The 20,354-nt window shown below is 37.7% G+C and overlaps 2 protein-coding genes across 2 annotated transcripts; both read left to right on the top strand.

Annotated features, from left to right (window-relative positions):
* The first annotated feature begins 84 nt into the window (after positions 1-84).
* scfd1 (sec1 family domain containing 1) lies at positions 85-17,213 on the top strand. Its single transcript, XM_067367067.1, has 25 exons — positions 85-170; positions 936-1,006; positions 1,109-1,197; positions 1,281-1,371; positions 1,481-1,603; positions 1,774-1,861; positions 1,959-2,048; positions 3,812-3,867; positions 4,355-4,440; positions 4,965-5,064; positions 5,476-5,615; positions 6,368-6,458; positions 6,544-6,617; positions 8,136-8,217; positions 8,338-8,434; positions 10,378-10,448; positions 11,920-11,999; positions 12,124-12,186; positions 12,268-12,343; positions 13,536-13,589; positions 15,463-15,515; positions 15,841-15,874; positions 16,170-16,235; positions 16,325-16,393; positions 16,992-17,213. Exons 1-25 carry the CDS (start codon positions 140-142, stop codon positions 17,013-17,015), a joined length of 1,899 nt encoding a protein of 632 aa, XP_067223168.1. The 5' UTR covers positions 85-139; the 3' UTR covers positions 17,016-17,213.
* Positions 17,214-17,397: 184 nt separating this feature from the next.
* On the top strand, positions 17,398-20,154 carry opn6b (opsin 6, group member b). Its single transcript, XM_067367068.1, has 6 exons — positions 17,398-17,679; positions 17,809-18,014; positions 18,578-18,677; positions 18,995-19,099; positions 19,176-19,399; positions 19,490-20,154. Exons 1-6 carry the CDS (start codon positions 17,586-17,588, stop codon positions 19,949-19,951), a joined length of 1,191 nt encoding a protein of 396 aa, XP_067223169.1. The 5' UTR covers positions 17,398-17,585; the 3' UTR covers positions 19,952-20,154.
* The last annotated feature ends 200 nt before the right edge of the window (positions 20,155-20,354 follow it).

Here is a 20,354-nt window from a genome sequence, read left to right on the forward strand (position 1 = left end):
AAATATGCATGTTCCAAAAATGCATATTCCTGATAACTTGCGCCATTGATCATCTGTCAGCGTGCGCGTTCTTGCACACAGACAGCGGTTCGCCGGTTGCCACGTCACCCTCGCAGTCGTCACTGCATAAACAGTAAAGATGGCGGCCTCCGTCCGGGAAAAACAGACAGGTCTGTTCATAAGTTTGAATTTATACCGAAACACTCAGTACTGTTGATATTATTGCTATTAATGATTTTTTAAAATCGTATTTATTTAAAATACATAATATAGTACCCAATACATAACAGCTGAAATTGTACAGTCCTGTCATTGTAGCTATGGATGCTAACCGTGTTGTTCATCTAGCAGCTGGTTAACATCAGATGAATGGACTATTAAACTAGTTAAACAGGCACTTGTGCTTTAATGACTACGTACAGTCAACCAGCTCGTTTATGAAACCTACGGCTAATACTATTCCTTACACCTGTCATAAGGAACTCTTGATTTGATTTGACAAGCTAGCTAAATTCACTTGGCGAAAACTATTAAGCTTAATATTTTGTGGTACAGTATAGTCAAGGTTAATATGTTACATGGGTACTGTTTTTATGCTGAGGTTATTATTTTTATGGTTGACATTGTCATTTATGGATATTGACAGTCGCTATGCGGCTGCTAACGTTACTATGCAAAGTGTTATTCGTCTCTATGAATATGCAGTAGATTATTGGTTGTTTAGCAATGGAAAGCGTGTGAACATTGCATAAAATACATAATTCTGAATAATTACGTGTTTCTGGTATAATTCTGTCAAAGCAGCTAGGTATTTATTACATTTTTTTATGCAGAGAGTCCTTTAAAATACAAACAAGTAAATTCACTGATTGTGATTTGTAGGGATAGAAGTGATTTCAAATATTCATATATTTCAATGATGTTTCTGTCCTCAGCTGCTTTGAAGCGAATGCTTAACTTTAATGCACCACCCCTGAAAAACACAACAGCTGAGCCGGTATGGAAGGTAAGTGTAAACTCAGGGGTTTCCTCATCCACCTAAACATGGCTCAGTGACACATTTATAGTTATAATTGGCATGCACACTCACCCTTTGCAATTATGTTAGGTTCTTATATACGATCGCTTTGGCCAAGACATCATATCTCCTCTGCTGTCTGTGAAAGAGTTACGAGACATGGGCATCACTCTGCACCTGTGAGGACCTCTAAGACTTTTTTAATCAGTGTTTTATTTAGATTGATTCGAATGATTGTTTACTTTTTGTTTGTTTCCTCTAGCTTATTGCACTCAGATCGCGACCCCATTCCAGATGTTCCTGCTGTTTACTTTGTAATGCCCACAGAGGAGAATGTCGACAGGATATGTCAAGTAAATATGTTCACTAAACAACTGAATTAGTCTTTTTGAGAGTCCCATTCCAGGACAATTTGTGAGAATCACACTATTGCAAACTTAATAGATATTTTCACCTTCACAGGACCTCCGAAACCAACTATATGAGTCCTACTATTTGAACTTCATCTCCGCAATCTCCAGAAGCAAGTTGGAGGACATAGCAAGTGCTGCTCTAGCAGCTAATGCAGTTAACCAGGTGACCAAAGTAAGTTAAAAACATATATTCATTGTGAATGTTAGTTAGAAATTCAATTTAGTTTGCTAGAGCTTTTAATTCCAGCTAGAGCTTCTTGAATTCCTAAAGAAGGGCAAATAACATACTGCTCATTTTTATTATGCAGTTAGACAATATTAGACTGTTCTGTCCCTTCTCAGGTATTTGATCAATATTTGAACTTCATCACACTTGAAGATGATATGTTCATTCTCTGCAATCAAAACAAAGAACACATTTCCTATCATGGTAAGCTGCTAGACTCATTTGAAATATTGACTTTGTTTATTCATTCAATTTGTAATTTGAATTAAGTTATTAATAGTGCCTCTTTCTGTCCCCTCAGCAATCAATAAACCAGATATCATGGACACAGACATGGAGGGCATAATGGACACAATAGTGGACAGTCTCTTCTGCTTCTTTGTCACTCTTGGTAAATAATGACAGAGTGTTTATTCTTTCATGCGTATATACTGCCATTCAAATGTTTGGGGTCAGTAATATGTTTAAAATGTTTTTGAAAGAAGTCTCTTCTGCTCACAAAGGTTGCATTTATTTGATCAAAAATACAGAAAAACAGTAATATTGTTAAATATTATTACAACTTTAAAAGTTTTCTATTTTAATGCATTTCAAAATTTCATTTAATACTGTGATGGCAAAGCCGAATTTTCTCCAGTCTCTTCTGTGTCACATGATCCTTCAGAAATAATTCCAATATGCTGATTTGCTGCTCAAGAAACATTTCTTATTAATATCAATGTTGAAAACAGTTATTTGATAAATATGAAATTTAAAGAACAGCATTTATTTGAAACTGAAATCTTTTGTAACATTATATATGTCTTAACTGTCACTTTTGATCAATTTAATGCATCCTTGCTGAATAAAAGTATTCATTTCTTAAAGGTGCTCTAAGTGATCCTGGGTGGAGTAACTTCCTGTTGACGTTCGAAATGTTGTCAAACAAAACAGAGGCTAGCTAGATCCTCCTCCTCCTCCCCTCCGTGCTTCCTGAAACAGTCATGAACACGCATTTAAAATCATTCTTGTCGGTTATTGGCTGGAGCATGTTTATTATGATTCGTGGTCCAGGCTGCACCAGTATGTTTTTGTGTCCGTTTTTGGAGCTTGTGGCAAATACAGAGACCACGTTTTTTTACAGTGTGTTCAGGGGACAGGCAGCTAGCGGATAGTGAGGAGATGTTTGCTGTATGTGACAAAAAATGTTTTGGCCTAAAAACGTGTGACATCGCTTAGAGGACCTTTAATTAAAAAAATCTTACTGACCCTAAACTTTTGCACTGTAAATAATGCCTTATGAGTTAGAAGCTTTTTTTTTTTTTTTTTAAGATTTCTGTGCTACTGTCAGCACCAAATGAAAATATATTATATTATTAAAATATAATGTATGCATAAAATAATGATTAATGATTCCATGCAGGGTTCCCAATCACTCCATCTGTCTGCCATTGTTTGGCCAAACAAACATGCATTCCCACCACTAACTAAAGTGAACGGAGTGAATGCATTTATAGCTCGACAGAGTCACAGTGTTTACAGTCTTGAGGGGAATCAGACAACAAATGGCTTACTTATAGTTGTCTACATATTAAGCTGGCATAAGACAAGATATTTTAACATCCAAAAAATGACACACTTCACCTATAAAGATGCTTTAGCACAGAAATGGAAAAAACTCAAGTTTTTCTTGCTCCCTAGATCTTGTGCTAAAACACAATCCTTTCCTCATATGGGGATGTTCAGTGCTTTATAATCCATCTGAACTCTAATAAACAAAGTTCTTTCATGGTACATGAAGTACTTTACAAAGAACTGATATTTAATCATAATTAAAGTGTAATTTTTATAATAATTCTCACATTACAGCCATTACTCATTACTCTCAACTGTCATGGGTGCCACTGGGTGGCAGAACCTTCCCAATATTGTTCTGTATATTGGTCAAAGGACAAAAACTTTTAGATATGCATTGAATATGTCATTTAGGTCTATTTACATACGACTTGAATACTAGAATTGCATATGGCAGAAACTTCACTATTCAAATTAAGAGCATTTATCAAGCCTGTATTGTTGTTTTTGAAATGTGATTTTGTGTGTCTTGGGAGTCTGTGAGCAGATATTTGATGCACCCTCCTATTGGCAGTACAGTGAGCTTTCCTGTTATCATAGGTGCTGTCCCAATAATCCGATGTCCAAGAGGGAATGCTGCCGAAATGGTAGCCGTGGTAAGAGACCCACTTCTCTATTTTTTAATGTTCCTTTTATACTTGCTTTATGAGCAGTCTGAGACACCTTTGTCTTCTCCTGCTCTGTAAAGAGAGGTCTACGAATTCAGAAATAGAGTGTAAAAGAAATGTCTGTGCTTAAACGACCACTTCAAACCCCAACGTAATCTCTTTGTTGAAGTGCATTTGTACATTTTGTACTCTATGTGCACAGCATGTAAACTGATAGAGTCGCTTAATTCAGTTTCACTGATGGTACAGAATTCTTCTTTGTTCCGTATGTGGGATTCAGTCCAACCTTGGCTCGCTTTCACTAGAGTGCTGAGCTTTTAGATGATTAGTTTCAGCGAAAGAATGTCTCACTGTAATATGAGACAAAATTAACATCTGTCGCTCAGGTTATTGGATTAATTTATTTTATACATATTGTACAACTAATTTCTACTGGAAATATTAGTAATGTTGCTTTAACACTTTTTCATAACAGAAACTTGACAAGAAACTGAGAGAGAATCTGCGAGACGCTCGTAACAGCCTGTTCACCGGAGACACCATGGGCTCTGGCCAGTTCAGGTGAAGCAAAAGCACCCCCATACAATGGATGGACGGATGGATGGACGGACAGACGTCCAGCCGTCCGTCTGAACAGACAGACAGATAGACAGACAGATAGACAGACATATAAACAAACAGATAGATAGATAGACAGACACAGACAGACAGACAGACAGACAGACAGACAGACAGATAGATAGATAGATAGATAGATAGATAGATAGATAGATAGATAGATAGATAGTCTATCTTTCTGTCTGTCTATCTATATGTCTGTGTCTGTCTGTCTCTCTGTCTCTATCTATCTGTCTTTTTATATGTTTGCCTATCTGTCTGTCTGTCTATATGTCACTCTATCTCTGACAGATAGATAGATAGATAGATAGACAGACAGACAGCCAGACAGACAGTAGGATGGATGGATGGATAGACTGACAGACTCTACTATACTAGGACATCTTAATAAAGATGTAGACTCTAGAGACATGTTTTAGTATTGGCACATAAAAAATCTCCCATCTTTCCCTCCACCTCTCCCACAGCTTCCAGAGGCCGCTGTTTGTTCTTGCCGATCGTAACCTGGATCTAGCAACTCCTCTCCACCACACATGGACGTATCAGGCTCTCATTCATGATGTGCTGGTGAGCAGAACCTAAAATAACCTTACATGACCCCTAAGTAATACTCCCTTTTCTACTAGTGTTAATGTATTTTTTTTCCCTAAAGGGAAACTGCAAATAGTTCCAAGTTGCAGCATATGGAAAGATGAAGTTATTGCAGTTATCATATGGATGACAAAAAGGTTTCATGAAATGTGGAATGTCCATGCTGGGTTGCTTTTTGTGCCAGTGATCACTAATCATTTTGGTATTTTTTATTCTACCGCCTCAAAAATGTTTTTTCCCAATTCCCTGTATGGCAGCAGTACTCTTGTGGGATTTTATTCTATATATTTTTTATTCAGAGTAAAAGCTGGCATATATGTTATCTTATGTCCTTTATTATGTTTTTATTCAGTTCTGTTACCTTGCCTAACATATGCCTTATATCAGGACTTCCATCTGAACCGCGTGAGTGTGGAGGAGTCTCAAGGGTCAGAGGCCAGCCCAGCTGGAGCACGACCCAAAAAGAAAAACAAGAAGAGCTATGATCTCACTGCTGCTGACAAATTTTGGCAAAAACACAAAGGAAGGTAAATATCTACTGCTGATAAAAATCATGTATCCAAATTAAGGTTATTATTGGTCATTAACAAAATGTTTTCAATTGTTTTTCAAATTGTCTTTTTGAACTGATGACTGTGTAATAATGTGTCTGATGGAAGTGCATTTTACTTTTTCTTTTCTACATTTTGCTAATAAGTTTCCAGAGACCTTATTCTGTCCCAGTTTTGATTAAAGTGGTAGTTCACCCAAAAATGAAAATTGTCATCATTTCCTCACCCTCATGACATTCCAAACTTGTATGACTTTATTTATTTATTTTTTGGAAGTCAGTGGGCACCAAAATGGTTTGGTTACCAACATTCTTCAAAATATCTTATTTTGTATCTTCCATGTAGAAAGAAAGTCATACAGGTTTGGAAGGACATGAGAGTAAATTTTCTTGGGTGGACTATCCCTTTAAGGACATTTAATAAACCAACTGTACTGACAAACGTGTAAATGTTTGATAGGAATGCATCCCTAGTTTTCATAATTCACTTAACTGGTTTGTCAGATGTCTTAGTATTCGTTAATATTTAAGAACATTTGCCAATGTTGTTAATTTTTGCAAAATTGCATCAGTTCGATGTTTTGAAAACTGTTTTAGTTTCATTCCTGCTTTCAGAACTGTATCCAACAGTTTATACAGATTTATTAACAGCTTAATGACACTTATTTTAGCCTCCTCTGCAGAAAAGCATTTAATTGATTTCTCTATTTCTCTAATGAACTATTTCAGTCCATTCCCTGAGGTTGCAGAAGCCGTGCAGGAGGAACTGGATACATATCGAGCCCAAGAGGATGAGGTTAAACGCCTCAAGAGCATCATGGTAGGTTGATAAGGCCGATGATAAATTATATATGAAGGAATTATTGCGTGATGGTTAACACAGATAAATGTGATTTTCTTCAAAGGGCTTAGAAGGGGAGGATGATGGAGCCATTAGTATGTTGTCAGATAACACTGCCAAACTTACCTCAGCTGTCAGGTAAGAAGTTCTTCATACTAGTAATTGTGTATTTTTGCATAAAGGACCAGTATGATGTATTGAATGTTAATTATTAAAGGCAGAGTATGTAACTTTCTCCGCTAGAGGTTGCTTATTCGAAACAATAACAAAGGAGTAGCTTGATTACATTGTGAATGAGTGTGGAATCATGGGAGTTGTCTTCACCTCCACAGCCAATCAAACTACATTTTATAATGCACATTAATGTATTTTGCATGTTAACGTCTCTGACAGACCGCATTTACTCCTTCTTTTTTATGACGCATTCAAAACATACGATATTCATGTACTCACTGTGCATAACAAACTGACGTGTGTTATGCACGCAATTTTTTTGACAGACATTGATGTTATGATGTTATGATGTTATGTGATATTCAAATTATATGAATTTGAAAACAGATGGATCGTAAGGTAATAATTATTTATTTCTTAGCCAGCAAGTTTTCAGGAAAGTGATTGATGCCCATGATTGTGTTATGTCAATGTTTTTAGATCTAATTAGGGCTGCAACGATTAATCGCGATTAATCGTTTGCAAAATAAAAGTCCGTGTTTACGTAATATATATGTGTGTGTTCTGTGTATTATAATTATGTATATATAAATACACACACATACAGGTATATATTTAAGAAAAATGTTATATTTATACATAAAATATTTGTTTATATATAATATAAAATATAAATAAATATATATATTTATAATACATGCATATATTTCTAAACTTTATACCTGTATGTGTGTTTATTTATTTATACATAATTATTATACACAGAACACACAAATATATATTACATAAACACAGACTTTTATTTTGCAAACGATTAATCGCGATTAATCGTTGCAGCCCTAGATCTATTATTCCATCCGACAGCCACCCTTATTTTTTCACACACGTGATAATGTGCGTAAGAAGTGAACTAATTTATAAAACATGCTGGAGACATTCAAAATGCTTTTTGCATAGTTTGTTATACTTGTTATACGGAATGAAGTTTATTTCGTGGCTTAAATAAATTACCTGTTACTCAGAGACTGACATGTTTAGCTTGTCAAAAATGTTAAATTCAGCGGTCACAAATTTGTTGACTTTTGAAAATCAAGTTAATTTTTTACCAGGAGAGGAGTGGTTTTCATGCACAACTTTTTTTTATTGTTTCTTATAACAAAAATCTTTTTTTAGACCCATGAAAATACAGATCCTGTTGTAAATAATGGAGAAAAATCACTTTTTAAAACTGTTGTTCTATTTTTATTTGGACTTTGATTTTTTCATAAATTCACAAAGTTTACATATTTAAATATTTCAGTTTGATGTATATGAAATATACCCTAATATAATCTAATTACATTCAGAACTTGTCTCATATTTCACAAGAGCTGTTATACATATGTATTAGTCATTGCACTCACTAAGGGCCTACCGCTGTACCCCTGCCTGACCCTACGCGTATAGAGTAGGATAACAGCGTGCTCTTCTCTCTCTAAACAGTTCTCTTCCTGAGCTCCTGGAAAAAAAGAGACTGATTGACCTCCACACCAATGTTGCCACAGCGGTTTTGGACCACATCAAGGTCAGTGTTCAATGAGAAAAATGTTTTTCATCTCTTAGGTTACATTTTCTCAGCACATTATGTTATTTCTGTGAGGTAGAGTTGCATATTTTTCTTCTAAATTTGCCTGTCTGTCTTTAGAGCCGTAAGCTTGATGTGTACTTCGAGTACGAGGAGAAGCTCATGAGCAAGTCCACGCTCGATAAATCCCTGCTGGACATTATCAGTGATCCTGATGGTGAGTCTTGCTTGTGATACATATTCAAGGTTAATAGTCTCATCAGTTCCATCTCAGATCTGTGATAATGAACCTTAAGCCCTATTTGGATTGGATTAGTTTTATGCGGGGAGGTGGGGTAATGAAAGCTTGTCTTATTATCAAAGCTTGTAATTTTTTAGACCTTTTCTGCTCTGCATATTATCGTGCTGGTAAAGATTACTGTAGGGCTGGACAATTTATCTGAAATAGCAATATTACTTATCAAATCGCAAAGGCTGTGATGTAATTAAACATATGCACTGGGTATTTCAGAGTGTAGTGCAGCACTGTGCTCTTTTACACTTGAGGAGCTCGTGATTTAGTGTTTTTAGTGGCTCAGAGCGACTTGGTTGGCAGTAAATGCTGCGCCACATGAACTCATCTATGATCATTTATTAACATGTAACATTCATATTATAATAATAAGCTTTATGGTTGCATTTTGGTTGGATGGTTTTGATCATATATATATATATATATATATATATATATATATATATATATTATATATATATTTTTTTTTGTAATAATAATTTTGGTCCCCTTTTATATTAGGCGTCTTTAACTACTATGTAGTAACAAAAATAATCAAATATAATACACTTATTGTGTATGTGCATGTTTTATGTTGTACTTAAAAATACTTGCATGTAATTATTAATTCTCTACAATAATTTCTGTAATGACATCTATAATTACACTGTTGACCCTTCCCTTACCCTAAACCTTAAACCTGTCCCCAACTTTAGTGGTCAAACATTTAGTCGCAATTAATTGCATCCAAAATAAACATTTGTATTTACATAATATGTATGTGTACTGTATATTCTTATCACACACACATGCATGTATATATTTAACAAAGTTATATTTATATATGAAATATTATATATAATATAAATGATATCTAATTATATACATGTAAATATTTCTTAAATATATACATGTATGTGTGTATATTTATAATATTCACAGTACACACATGCATATTATATAAACACAAACTCCCCATGTGAACTGTCATGCAAATAAATAACCTTGCGGTTCTCTAATATCTGATTGGATGAGCCCTGCTCAAAGCCATTGTAAAATATGCATATCTGTGACTGCACATCAGTTGAATTTTATGCTACTGGCACAAGTTGCTACAAACCAATAATAATAATGCTAGGTAATAGTAATAATAATGATGATGACAATAATAAGATCTTTGATTAATATGTGGCTTGGCAACCATGACAAACTACACATTCTGCCTGACAACACCCCATAATTGTGGTAAAATCTCTGTAACGCTTGGCCTCAAGTGGCTTATTGCTTCAATAAGCCTTGACTTCTCAGCTGGTCTTTGAGTTTGACCGTAATCCAAACACCACTATATCCCTCAAAGCATGGCATACTGCCTTACTGTCATAAAATTTTGTTTTAACAAGAACAGCCCCATCCTGAGAGATCAAACGAAACTAATTGAATGAGTAACTCATACCCCCTTCCCCTAATGAGAGCCTGTCCCACCCCTCATCCAGTCATTTTTCCATCTTAGCGGACTGAAATGCATCACATCCCTAGGGGTAAGCGGCCTGCTTTAAAGGCTCTCTGTGATGCTACCACAGGACGGGATTTGTTTTCTCTCCTGCCAGCATTGTGAGGTTTCAAGAGGACACCGTTTCTTGATCTCCACAGGGTCCTCTGTTGGTTCATGGGTTTTCTTATGAGTACACAGGAATGGCCACTAAATATAATGATAGTGATCAGATATTTTTTCAAGTGATACACAATGCTTTATTGTTCCGATGAGCACAATCTTTGATTTACCAATCATGTTTCGCTATTGGAGGGAACAAAAAAAACCCTTACAACTCAATTTAAAGTAACTGTAAGCATTTGCATAATGACTGTATAAATGTTGTTCTTATTGGTAGCTGGAACAGCAGAGGATAAGATGAGGTTGTTTCTGATCTACTACATCACTTCCCAGCAGCCCCCATCTGAGGTAAGGCCCCACACCACCACAGTCATGATCAAGTAGTTATCATAATAAACTATATCCCGAAAGAAACTTCACAGATCATAGCAACCTTAAAAGAACAATCTGGGTGCAGTACAAGTTAAGTTTAGTGACAGCATAATATTGATTACCATACAACGAAAGCAATTTGTGAGGCTTACTTTTGTGTGGAAACACTTAAATTAATTTTTCTGTTTGAAATAGTGTATTATTTGAGCGGTGAAGTTGGAATTTGGATATACTGTAACTTTACACAGAAAAGGTTAAGCAATTTGGTCATAATTTATGTATGCAATATTGTTTACAATGTGTGTGTACTATTGAAACAATAGGTATTTTAATATTTATAGATTCGCCTTTCATTTCCATAGTGCATCACTGCAATCCAGATCAGTGTATCTTTTTTTTTTTTTTTCATTTATTTTTTTCTTCTTAAAGAAAAATCAGAACAAGTAAAAATTTAATTTTTGTGGTATCAACTTTATGCTACAAACCGTGTCAACTGAGCTTAACTTGTTCTGAACCAAGGATACTCCTTTTAAGAGTACTAGATAAATAATCCTAAAACGTAGGTTTGAGGATGTCTGTGGTGGGCTACCCTGATGTGCACTTTCGGTAACACCACGATTTATTATAATCAGTGGCAAATGCATGGACTTCATTGTTTGGGGACACATGGAGCCAAAAACATTCTGTCCATTCCCTATGAAGCTCGGCCCGGGTTCTTAAACTGTACTTTCAGAAGCTGTCTTCAAAAGGCTTGTTGTTCTTTGGGACACATGCAGCGCAGATTTGAGGATCTCTGACACCCTTTGATGCCACAGCCAAGTGTTATTACTCTTGTACCTTGATAAAGCAGGATTGTTCAGCTAATGGCAAGATCTCTTTTTCTGTGGGATGTTACTTAAACGGCCATACAAATGAAAGTTTTGAGTTCTTGTGTACACTTCCGACGCGAGGGGACGGAACCGTGGGACCAAGCTGGGATGGACGATGTCCAAGTGACCACATTTCAACCCTGGAGAAAGCACACTGACCCATGCTAACTGTCATTCCCTATTATGTTTATCGATGAAGGCTGTAAAAGCTTTGACTTTCCAAAAAAGAAGAGTTTGAACCATTTTCCCATGTCTTCTGGTATCCATTCTTTCATCTGTGTCCTTATGAACCAGCATGGGTTATTGTTGGCTGAGTATTTGCTTAAACTTCAAAAACAGCCATTTTGTTGTTTGTTTTCTGAGGCTGTAATTAGATTGGTGACATGAAAATGGCCCTCTCACTCATGTGGTATAGACAACTATGTCTCTAACATTTCTCCTCACCCTGATGGATGCTTATGGCTTGTGAGCTATATGTCATCCTTCATTCTATAAAAACAGCTTCTCTTGAATGGTGCATTTTTGTTTTCATCTTTGAGAGTCGAGTGTTGAAAAAAGACATTTGGTTCTTTTTTTAGGCTGATCTAGAACAGTACAAGAAAGCCTTGGTTGATGCAAGCTGTGACCTATCTCCACTTAACTACATTAAGCAGTGGAAGTAAGTTCTGGCCATGGTCAACAAACACACCATAACACGCTGTCACATTTGCCTAGTTACTACATTAAATTCAGCAGAAAGATGAGAACTGTAGTGTTGCAAACTAATATGACCTATTTTCCAGAGCTTTCACCAAGATGGCTGCAACGCCAGCCAATTACGGGAGCAGTGGAGTGAAACCAATGGGGTATGAGGCTACACCAAATTTAATTCTCAAAATGTGAATCCTTTTGCTGATGTGTTTTTAATGCACCTGTCTTTTTTTCAGACTGTTCTCGAGGGTGATGAACACTGGCTCCCAGTTTGTGATGGAGGGGGTGAAAAATCTGGTCCTGAAACAACATGTGAGTATTTATTACCACTTACACTTAAGAAAAAAAGAATTAACAAGCCATCCATATCTGCAACGACTACCATGAGCTAAATTTTATGATTTCCACCTCAAATTTTGCCTCTTATTGAGGACTTGTGTGTTTTTAACAGGGACATGTAGAAAGTTCTTAAGAGACAGGGGATCTGAGGGGGGCATCTATCACTACTATAATTCCTATATGATCATTTCATATATACAGGCCATTTCACGTCACCATTTTAATAGCCTACATTTCACATAATAGGGCAATAGTGGCACTTGGACTTAATTTAACCAACTATGATAGTTTCATCAAATGGTAAATTAATATACATTACATAAATTACAATAAATGGAACACTACTTATATTAATGCACTTCTGGGGCTGCATAGTTTTGCAGAGTGCTTTGGAGTCGATTCACTTCTGATTTTTAAGAATTTGAAATAAACTGCAGATCCACAAATTCAAATTCTTCTGTCCTATTCTTTTCTATTCACCTTTGTTAAGAGCTGAAAACAGACAGTTGCTAATATAGTTTTCAACCAATTTATGATGAACAAGACTGGGAAATAACTACTTCACTTCACATTGTCACACAACGATTGGTTGATGTATTATACATGACAAACTGAGTAACTGACATTTATAAATCATGTAATATTTTTTTAAGTTGTGGATCAATGTGGATTTTTATTTGAACAGACTCAATAATCATTGAGAGAGAGCCATATATGGTCCAAGGTTCTCAGCCGCTTTTGTTCTAGACACAGTTATGAATGTGTAACTACTAACCTAAACGCCTTGCATTTTGTTTTTTTACAGTGAGCAAAATAATTACAACAAAAAGAAATGTGATTGAATACAATAAATAGTGGTTCGCAAGCAATGCCAGTCTGTCAGTTAAGTCCGAAGCAAGACGCAAACCTTTAGCAACGCATTATGGCAATGATGTCTCTGGCGGCAGATATGTAAAAAATAAATGGGAATTTTTGAGCATTTTGTTACTGTTTTGTATACATTGCTATATTGTTTATAATTCAAGTGCATTTTGTTTTGTTGACCTCAATATTATTGTAGAGATACTTGTAGAGAGAAGCACTTTTGATTATGAAAAAGGGCAGGGGCTTGAGCCCCCAGAGTTTGAGTTTATTTTTATTCTTTTTTTTTTTTTGTCTCATATAGAACTTGCCAGTTACTCGCATCTTGGACAATTTGATGGAAATGAAGTCAAACCCGGTGAGTGCTCTGTTTTTCCCTTTTCCCTACATCGTTTTAACTTCTCCCTCATAAGCACAAATATTCAACATATTTTGCTGCTATATTAGTATGAAATATGTAGTAATTAATCATCAGCTTATTGTAATTAATCATCTGTCCGATTGTTAGCTTAAAGTCTAAATCCAAAAATCTTTAAAGACCATTGTGTCCAGTCAGTATACACACTTGTTATTGTGTATCACCACAGTTGACTGCTTTACCTCCCACTGCGGATTAATACATATGACACTGCAGCGCTATGGGACACTGAATTTGCTCTGATGGGGCACTGAAGAGGCTCTTTGAGTGTGCAGAGACTTCAATCCAAGCAATCTGAGCTGCACGGTTAATGCGACTGTCTGAACCAGGGGAACACCTGCGGAGAGAGAGAGAGAGAGGCAGCGAGTTTCTAGTGAGCAAACCCAAAGCATGATGTATTTAGTTTCTAGGGCTAAGGGATTTGGAATCAATGCATTTGGGCTTTTCACCTTTGTGAGGTGGAACAGAGGTGCAAACCCCTTAGGTGCACAGCACTAGGGGGCGTCTGTACAGAAACTATTTCAGCGATTAATTGTATTGTGTTCTGCTACGCACTTAAGGATCTCATTGTCTGCAAAATGTCTGTATATGAAGCATCAGGTATTTGAACACACTGGCGGTTTTCAAGTTATTGTTGGATCACCTTGAAGGAAAAATCTGCTTTGAAAATGTCTCCTGATGCTTTGAAATCAACTAGCTTCCAGGACAGTGTGGGGGGAATGATTTATGCTTTTTTTTTAATAAATGTGGAATTACCACAAAGGATATGATGTGGCAAATCTTTGACAGCACCCTCATAATAGGACTCCTCTCTTTTTAGACATCTTGAATTCTCCCTAAGCACACTTCCAAGAACTATCCCGATGAGTTTTAAATATAAAATGTTGTAATGGAGACAGCTATCTGACATATAAGCTCTTGAAATCATTTGCTTGTGTAACTGGCCTTCTCTTTCGTACCTTGACATAAAGACCTTATTTCCTTCTGAAAGACCTTATTTCCTTCAGGGTCTCTCTGATCTTCTCGTTCTTAAAAGCTGGGGTGGACAGATTTCTGTATCCCGTTACCGACTGGAAATGCTTTCCCTTCACTGCCCATAAACCTGCATTGAACATAACCGTATTAAAATTTTCTCAGCTACTGGAATTTCAGTGCCCTGCATAATACGCCTGTTGTTGGAGAAGCTGGGCAGCTGAGCACTTCAGAATCTCCTGCCTCCGCCGCTCGTCAGATAGTCCTTGCAGATGGGCCTGTGCGACCAGGTTTCAGTAGTATGTTCGGCTATTAATACAAAGCTTTGCTACCCAGTTAGGGTAAACTGATAGCAGAAAAATCTAGAGCATTTTACCATTTTCAAGCGGAGTGGGGCTCTTCTTTCAGTGAGTTGACGGCAAAGTATTTCTTCCCAGAATGAAGTATGCATCAGAGCGCCAGGCCTGCCAGGCCGGGCTGACTGAGGTCCCGTGGGGGAAGAGACAGGCTTGGCCCATCCGATACAGAGGATGAGGAAGTAGGAGGCCGTTGGCCCCTGCCTCAGAGACAGTTCTCCTCAATTTGTGTCGGGACTCTTCAAAGCAGAGAGACGATAATCTTGCTTTTTTAGTCAAACTGGAGGACATTTTACTGTTTGAGGCTTCTGGTTCTCAGACGAATGGTTGCTGGCAAGCATTAGATCTTGATAAGCATTTAATGTAGATAGATGAGGTGGTTTTTAGGAGATGGTGATGTGGGGAGGGTGCGCTGAGTGTTATTTCATCCCTAATTTACTTACGTGCTCTGTAATCTCTAATGTTAGGTGTTGTGATTTTTATAGGAGACTGATGACTACAGATACTTCGATCCCAAGATGCTTCGCGGAAGCGAGAGGTAGGACACTGAAGATGAAGACTAGGCTCCTTGGATTTTCAAATGATACATCTCTGTGTTTGACTTGGTCCCACTGTATTCAAATATTATGTTAAAGGCATTTGATCCATGGAGGAATTCTAAATTGCTTGTGTCTTTATTACATATACATAAGGCAGTATTGAAGTTAGGTAAATAACGGATCTGCACATCCTTGCCAGAGCTGGAACTTTCCACTGAAAATATTTAGAATATAAGGAGATCTGTAGTTTTTTTCCACAAATATTGGCTATTTTCGCTCTCTGTCTGTGATGATAAATTAATCCTAACTGTTTAACTCCCTCAGCTCCATTCCAAGGAACAAGAACCCTTTTCAAGAGGTGAGTATAAAAAGCAATGGTGATATCTGATGATCATGATCTTGCACCATGTGGATGTTGATAGGGTATCTTCATGGTTTGGTGCCCATGTGTTATAACCTGGCAGGGTTAATTACAGATAGCCTTCTGTTCCTAGTGGAGATTAGGCCCTGCTAATGACAAAGTGAGTTGGAAGCCCAAAGTGTCTGAGCTCACGTCTGTAGGAGGGCCACTTGAAATATTGCAGGGTTTTATTTAATACAAAGCATTTGTACAGTGCTGATGACAGAGCTGATGATAGATTTTCATTTCACAGGCCATCGTCTTTGTTGTTGGCGGAGGCAATTACATAGAGTATCAGAATCTTGTTGACTATACAAAGGTATGGCTGTGCCCATTTTGACTTGTAAAATGTGCTACAAGAACTTGGTTTGCTTATAAAGATGAGTGTAATGATATTTTTTTCTTCAGGCCAAGCAAGGGAAGCGGGTTCTTTATGGCTGTAGTGAGCTTTTCAATGCTGCCCAGTTCATTAAACAGGTATGATCACTTCCTCTACAGCATAAACTGATAGGAAGTGCATGTTATAAAAAACAGGACATTTACATGCAACATCCAAGATGTCAGGTCACCCAATTTGCGTCACACTTCAGTTAAAAGTCCAAATTCATCAACACATTTTTGCATACAAGGACAGAATTTCATGAAAAATCAACTACTCCACGATCCAATGCTCAAAAATCCAACCGATTATCCCAGAGTTGGAGGAAACAACACTGCTTTGAGTGTCTTGGAATGCTTTTTGCTGCTTGAAGCAAATCTACGTAGTACTTTGTCTTAACAAAGTTGACATCAAGTCATAACGTGCCTTTCCCTATGTAAATATTTTTTAAACATTTAGCCCAGTTTTTTTTTTTCCACATCAATTTCTTAATATACTTTTACCGCTTTGCTCTGAGCGAAAATACGGGGAGGGTTTCGTGTCTCGCTTCTACAAATTCATTCTGTAGCTGTGAACTTATATGACACTGATTGTATGCTGAACAATGATTCAGTAGTAATCCTACTTTTGTTTAAGTGTTAATGTGATGTTGCACTATCAGAGCTTTTAGGACTAAACCCATTCATTTCTCCACAGCTCTCCCTGCTTGGTCAGAAATAGGAGGAGATTTGAAGTCCAGTTATCCACCCTTCTCGAAACCGGAATTGAGATTTCTTCAGTTGTACTTCATTAAAACCTCTCTAACTTCAGAATCACTCATATTCCATGTACTTTATACTGTTTTCCTATACTATTTAATTCAATACTAAAGGTTACCGACAATAAAGTTTAACAGTCTTACGCACCAATTACGCTTTGTTTACTTTGTTTGAGTCCACTTTGGGTGATCAGATGTAGATGTAGATATCCTCATCACGGGCTTATTGACGTCGGGTGAGTTCACGAGCTGAGGTAAATGCCTTAAGTGGTGACTGACAAGAACTGTACCAAAAATCTCAGTCTCTAAAGTCTTTAACAAGATAAGGAGATTACACCTAGTCTTGATCAACACAGGTGCTCTGTTACAGTTCAAATGTTTGCTTGAGTTTAGATCGAGGGCATTCGGTCTAGTCTGGGTGGCCTGTGTATGTCTGCTGGATGTGCTTAGCTTCCACCAATGAAGAAAGCAAGACCGTGAACCCTAGCAAATATCACTCTGAGAGGAGTCCAATCTAAAGTTTTTCATGGAAGATGGACATCCACAATGTTCTTCCCTCAAATGTCACAGTCTACCGAGTGTCGAATGGAGGAGAAACAGCTATCGGTGTCTATTTGGTAATACTAGGTAATTATTTTGGTCTAATCATTTTGAATTCTTTATACCTTAATATGGTTTGTTTCTTCTTGAGCTTCACTACATTCAAATATGTCTTGAGGAAAAAAATAGGTGAATTTTATATTTCTTCTGTGATAGGATGGCTCTCTTGGATTGGAAATGGGGTCGTAATATTACTTTTAACCAAGCAAAGAAAGTCACTCGAACCACAGGATTTCTTGACTCTCAACCTTGCCATTTCTGATGCCAGCATTGCTATTTTTGGATACTCTCGAGGAATCCTTGAAGTTTTCGACGTGTTCAGGGATGAAGGCTATCTTATAAAGACATTTTGGACTTGCAAGGTAAGAGGATGATACTCATCCTCATGCCACTTAAAACCTTTATGACTTTCTTTATTCTGTGGAGCATAAAAGAAGTTCTTCCTCAGTGAAAGGGGTCCACTGTTGTTTTGAACCCCACCTGCTATCATTGTATGGACAAAAACATTCTTCAAAATATCTTTTATGTTCTGCAGAGAAAATAAAGTCATATATGTTTGGAATGACGTAATTTTATTTGAGATCCTCCAGATGAATTCAGTTACAAAGTTCAAATGATCGAGTGATTTTCAGCATGATTCCCTTCACTGAATGCTCTTAGAGGACATCACACAGTATCTGCTGTGAGAGCTCCATCACCGTGTTCCCTTTTGCAGTCTGGCAGGTGGTGTTATGAGGCAGGAGGGGCTGAAAAGAGGAATTATTTGTAGTCGTTCCAAGTACACAGGCATGTGTCCATTTATCCCCTGATCTAGCTGGCTTGTTCCCCAGGGCCTGGTTAGTGGGTGATGAGACAAGTAGGAGCGATTACTGCCTCAGAATGCCAGACCTGCTTGCAATGTATAAGATGTCGTTGTCTCTGCCAGGTGGATGGATTCCTAATCCTGCTCTTCGGACTCATCAGCATCAACACACTGACAGCCATCAGTGTCATCCGCTACATCAAAGGTTGCCACCCTCAGCATGGTATGCTACACCTTGGCCGAACCTACTGGGTTATTAAACCTTTGTATAGTTGCTACCCAGTATTTAGTCCAGGTGCTCATGCGGTGGAGTCAGTGAAAGCTGTCCTGCAATTACGTTTTAGGCAAGGATGTATTCCCATATAAGTAAAAATTCTAGTTTTTAAACTCATTTAAACTTGAATCATTAATAAATCTAGGACTATGTTATTTTTCCTTTTGTAGAAGCTATTTATCCTTGGCTGCACAAATACTAGATAAATCAGCATGATTACAATGTGAGGGCTGTGCTGATGTGAGTGTTTCTGCCATGTTCTTCAGCTCATCACGTCAACAAGCGTAATATCTGCTTGGTCATAAGTGCAATCTGGCTGTTCTCTCTGTTCTGGGCTGGAGCTCCACTGATGGGCTGGGGCAGTTACAGAGGTAGGACTGAAATAAGGATGTTTACCATCTTTAAAAGTCGAAATTGAGATTTATTTGAATTTCATTTCTTCTGCAGCTCGCAGATATGGGACATGTGAAATCGACTGGACACGAGCGCTGTACTCTGTTCCGTTCAAGCTCTACGTCATCAGCATTTTCTTCTTCAACTTCTTTGTGCCGCTGTTCATTATAGTTTTCACCTACGTGTCCATCATCCGCACAGTTAACTCCAGCCACAAGTTCAGTCACGGTGGAAATGTTAGCGAGAGGCAGAAAAAGATTGAGCGCAGCATCACACGGGTAAAACAATCGCCCTATGAATTTCCATTATCAACCAACAAATAACTAGTGCTCTCAGGTTCAAATCCACGCATATGTTTCTCGCTCCAGGTTTCCCTCATTGTGTGTGCGGCCTTCCTGTTGGCCTGGTCCCCGTACGCAGTCATTTCCATGTGGTCTGCCTGGGGTTACCAAATACCCCCACTCAACGGCATCCTGGCAAGCCTCTTCGCCAAGTCAGCAAGTTTCTACAATCCGTTTATCTACATTGGCATGAGCTCTAAGTTCCGGAAGGACTTGCAGGCTCTTTTCTACTGCCTCAGACCCACATCAGCACACAGGCACACCCCTCCTGTGCCATTGGCCGGGCCTGGTGATGTGCAGCTCAATGTGGACGGCTTTAGGAAGGATGAGCCGGTAGAGATGGAAGATAATGCAAGTGAAAGCGCCCCAGAGGGGAAGGCCGAGAGCCCTCCTGAATCAGAAAGTCAGCGTAGGCCCTTAACGGAGTCACAAAAGAGTGTCAGTCCTCATGGATTGATGAGGAAACCCAGTGACTCTGGAAGACTTTAGCTGTCTTTTTATGTTAGTTTATGTGCTCTTAATGGTTATATAAGATGTTGATGATGATAATAATAATATGAAATACATTCACTGTCTGTATTATCTTAATATTACAATAAATAACAACAGACTAGGACACTCCAGGCAACTAGTGAGTCATGTGGACAGATGCTTCATGTTGAGCGTGAGGTCATTGTGTGAATTCAATAAAACCGAGGTTAATGATCCTATTTCGCTTTATCTCTGTCTCTGAGGCTTGTGGAGTGTTGACACTTTTATTGTTATTTTTGTATTACATCCTCCACTGTTTAGGGTTGGGGAGAAGTAGTAAAAGGGTTGCTGGAGATTCCTTCTCTCCTCCCAGTACACCAAACACACACAAATAAAAATATTAAGTCAATTATAAAATACT

The sequence above is a fragment of the Chanodichthys erythropterus genome, chromosome 18 (assembly GCF_024489055.1).
Source record: "Chanodichthys erythropterus isolate Z2021 chromosome 18, ASM2448905v1, whole genome shotgun sequence".
Taxonomy (NCBI): domain Eukaryota; kingdom Metazoa; phylum Chordata; class Actinopteri; order Cypriniformes; family Xenocyprididae; genus Chanodichthys; species Chanodichthys erythropterus.

Excerpts from the sequence above, each read along its gene's own strand:
- scfd1 (XM_067367067.1), top strand. The coding sequence starts at position 140 with ATGGCGGCCTCCGTCCGGGAAAAACAGACAG. Across the intron at positions 6,459-6,543 it reads AACGCCTCAAGAGCATCATG|GGCTTAGAAGGGGAGGATGA; the intron begins GTAGGTTGATAA and ends TTTTCTTCAAAG. Across the intron at positions 12,000-12,123 it reads AACTACATTAAGCAGTGGAA|AGCTTTCACCAAGATGGCTG; the intron begins GTAAGTTCTGGC and ends CCTATTTTCCAG.
- opn6b (XM_067367068.1), top strand. The coding sequence starts at position 17,586 with ATGGACATCCACAATGTTCTTCCCTCAAATGTCACAGTCTACCGAGTG. Across the intron at positions 17,680-17,808 it reads TGTCTATTTGGTAATACTAG|GATGGCTCTCTTGGATTGGA; the intron begins GTAATTATTTTG and ends CTTCTGTGATAG. Across the intron at positions 19,400-19,489 it reads TTGAGCGCAGCATCACACGG|GTTTCCCTCATTGTGTGTGC; the intron begins GTAAAACAATCG and ends TTCTCGCTCCAG.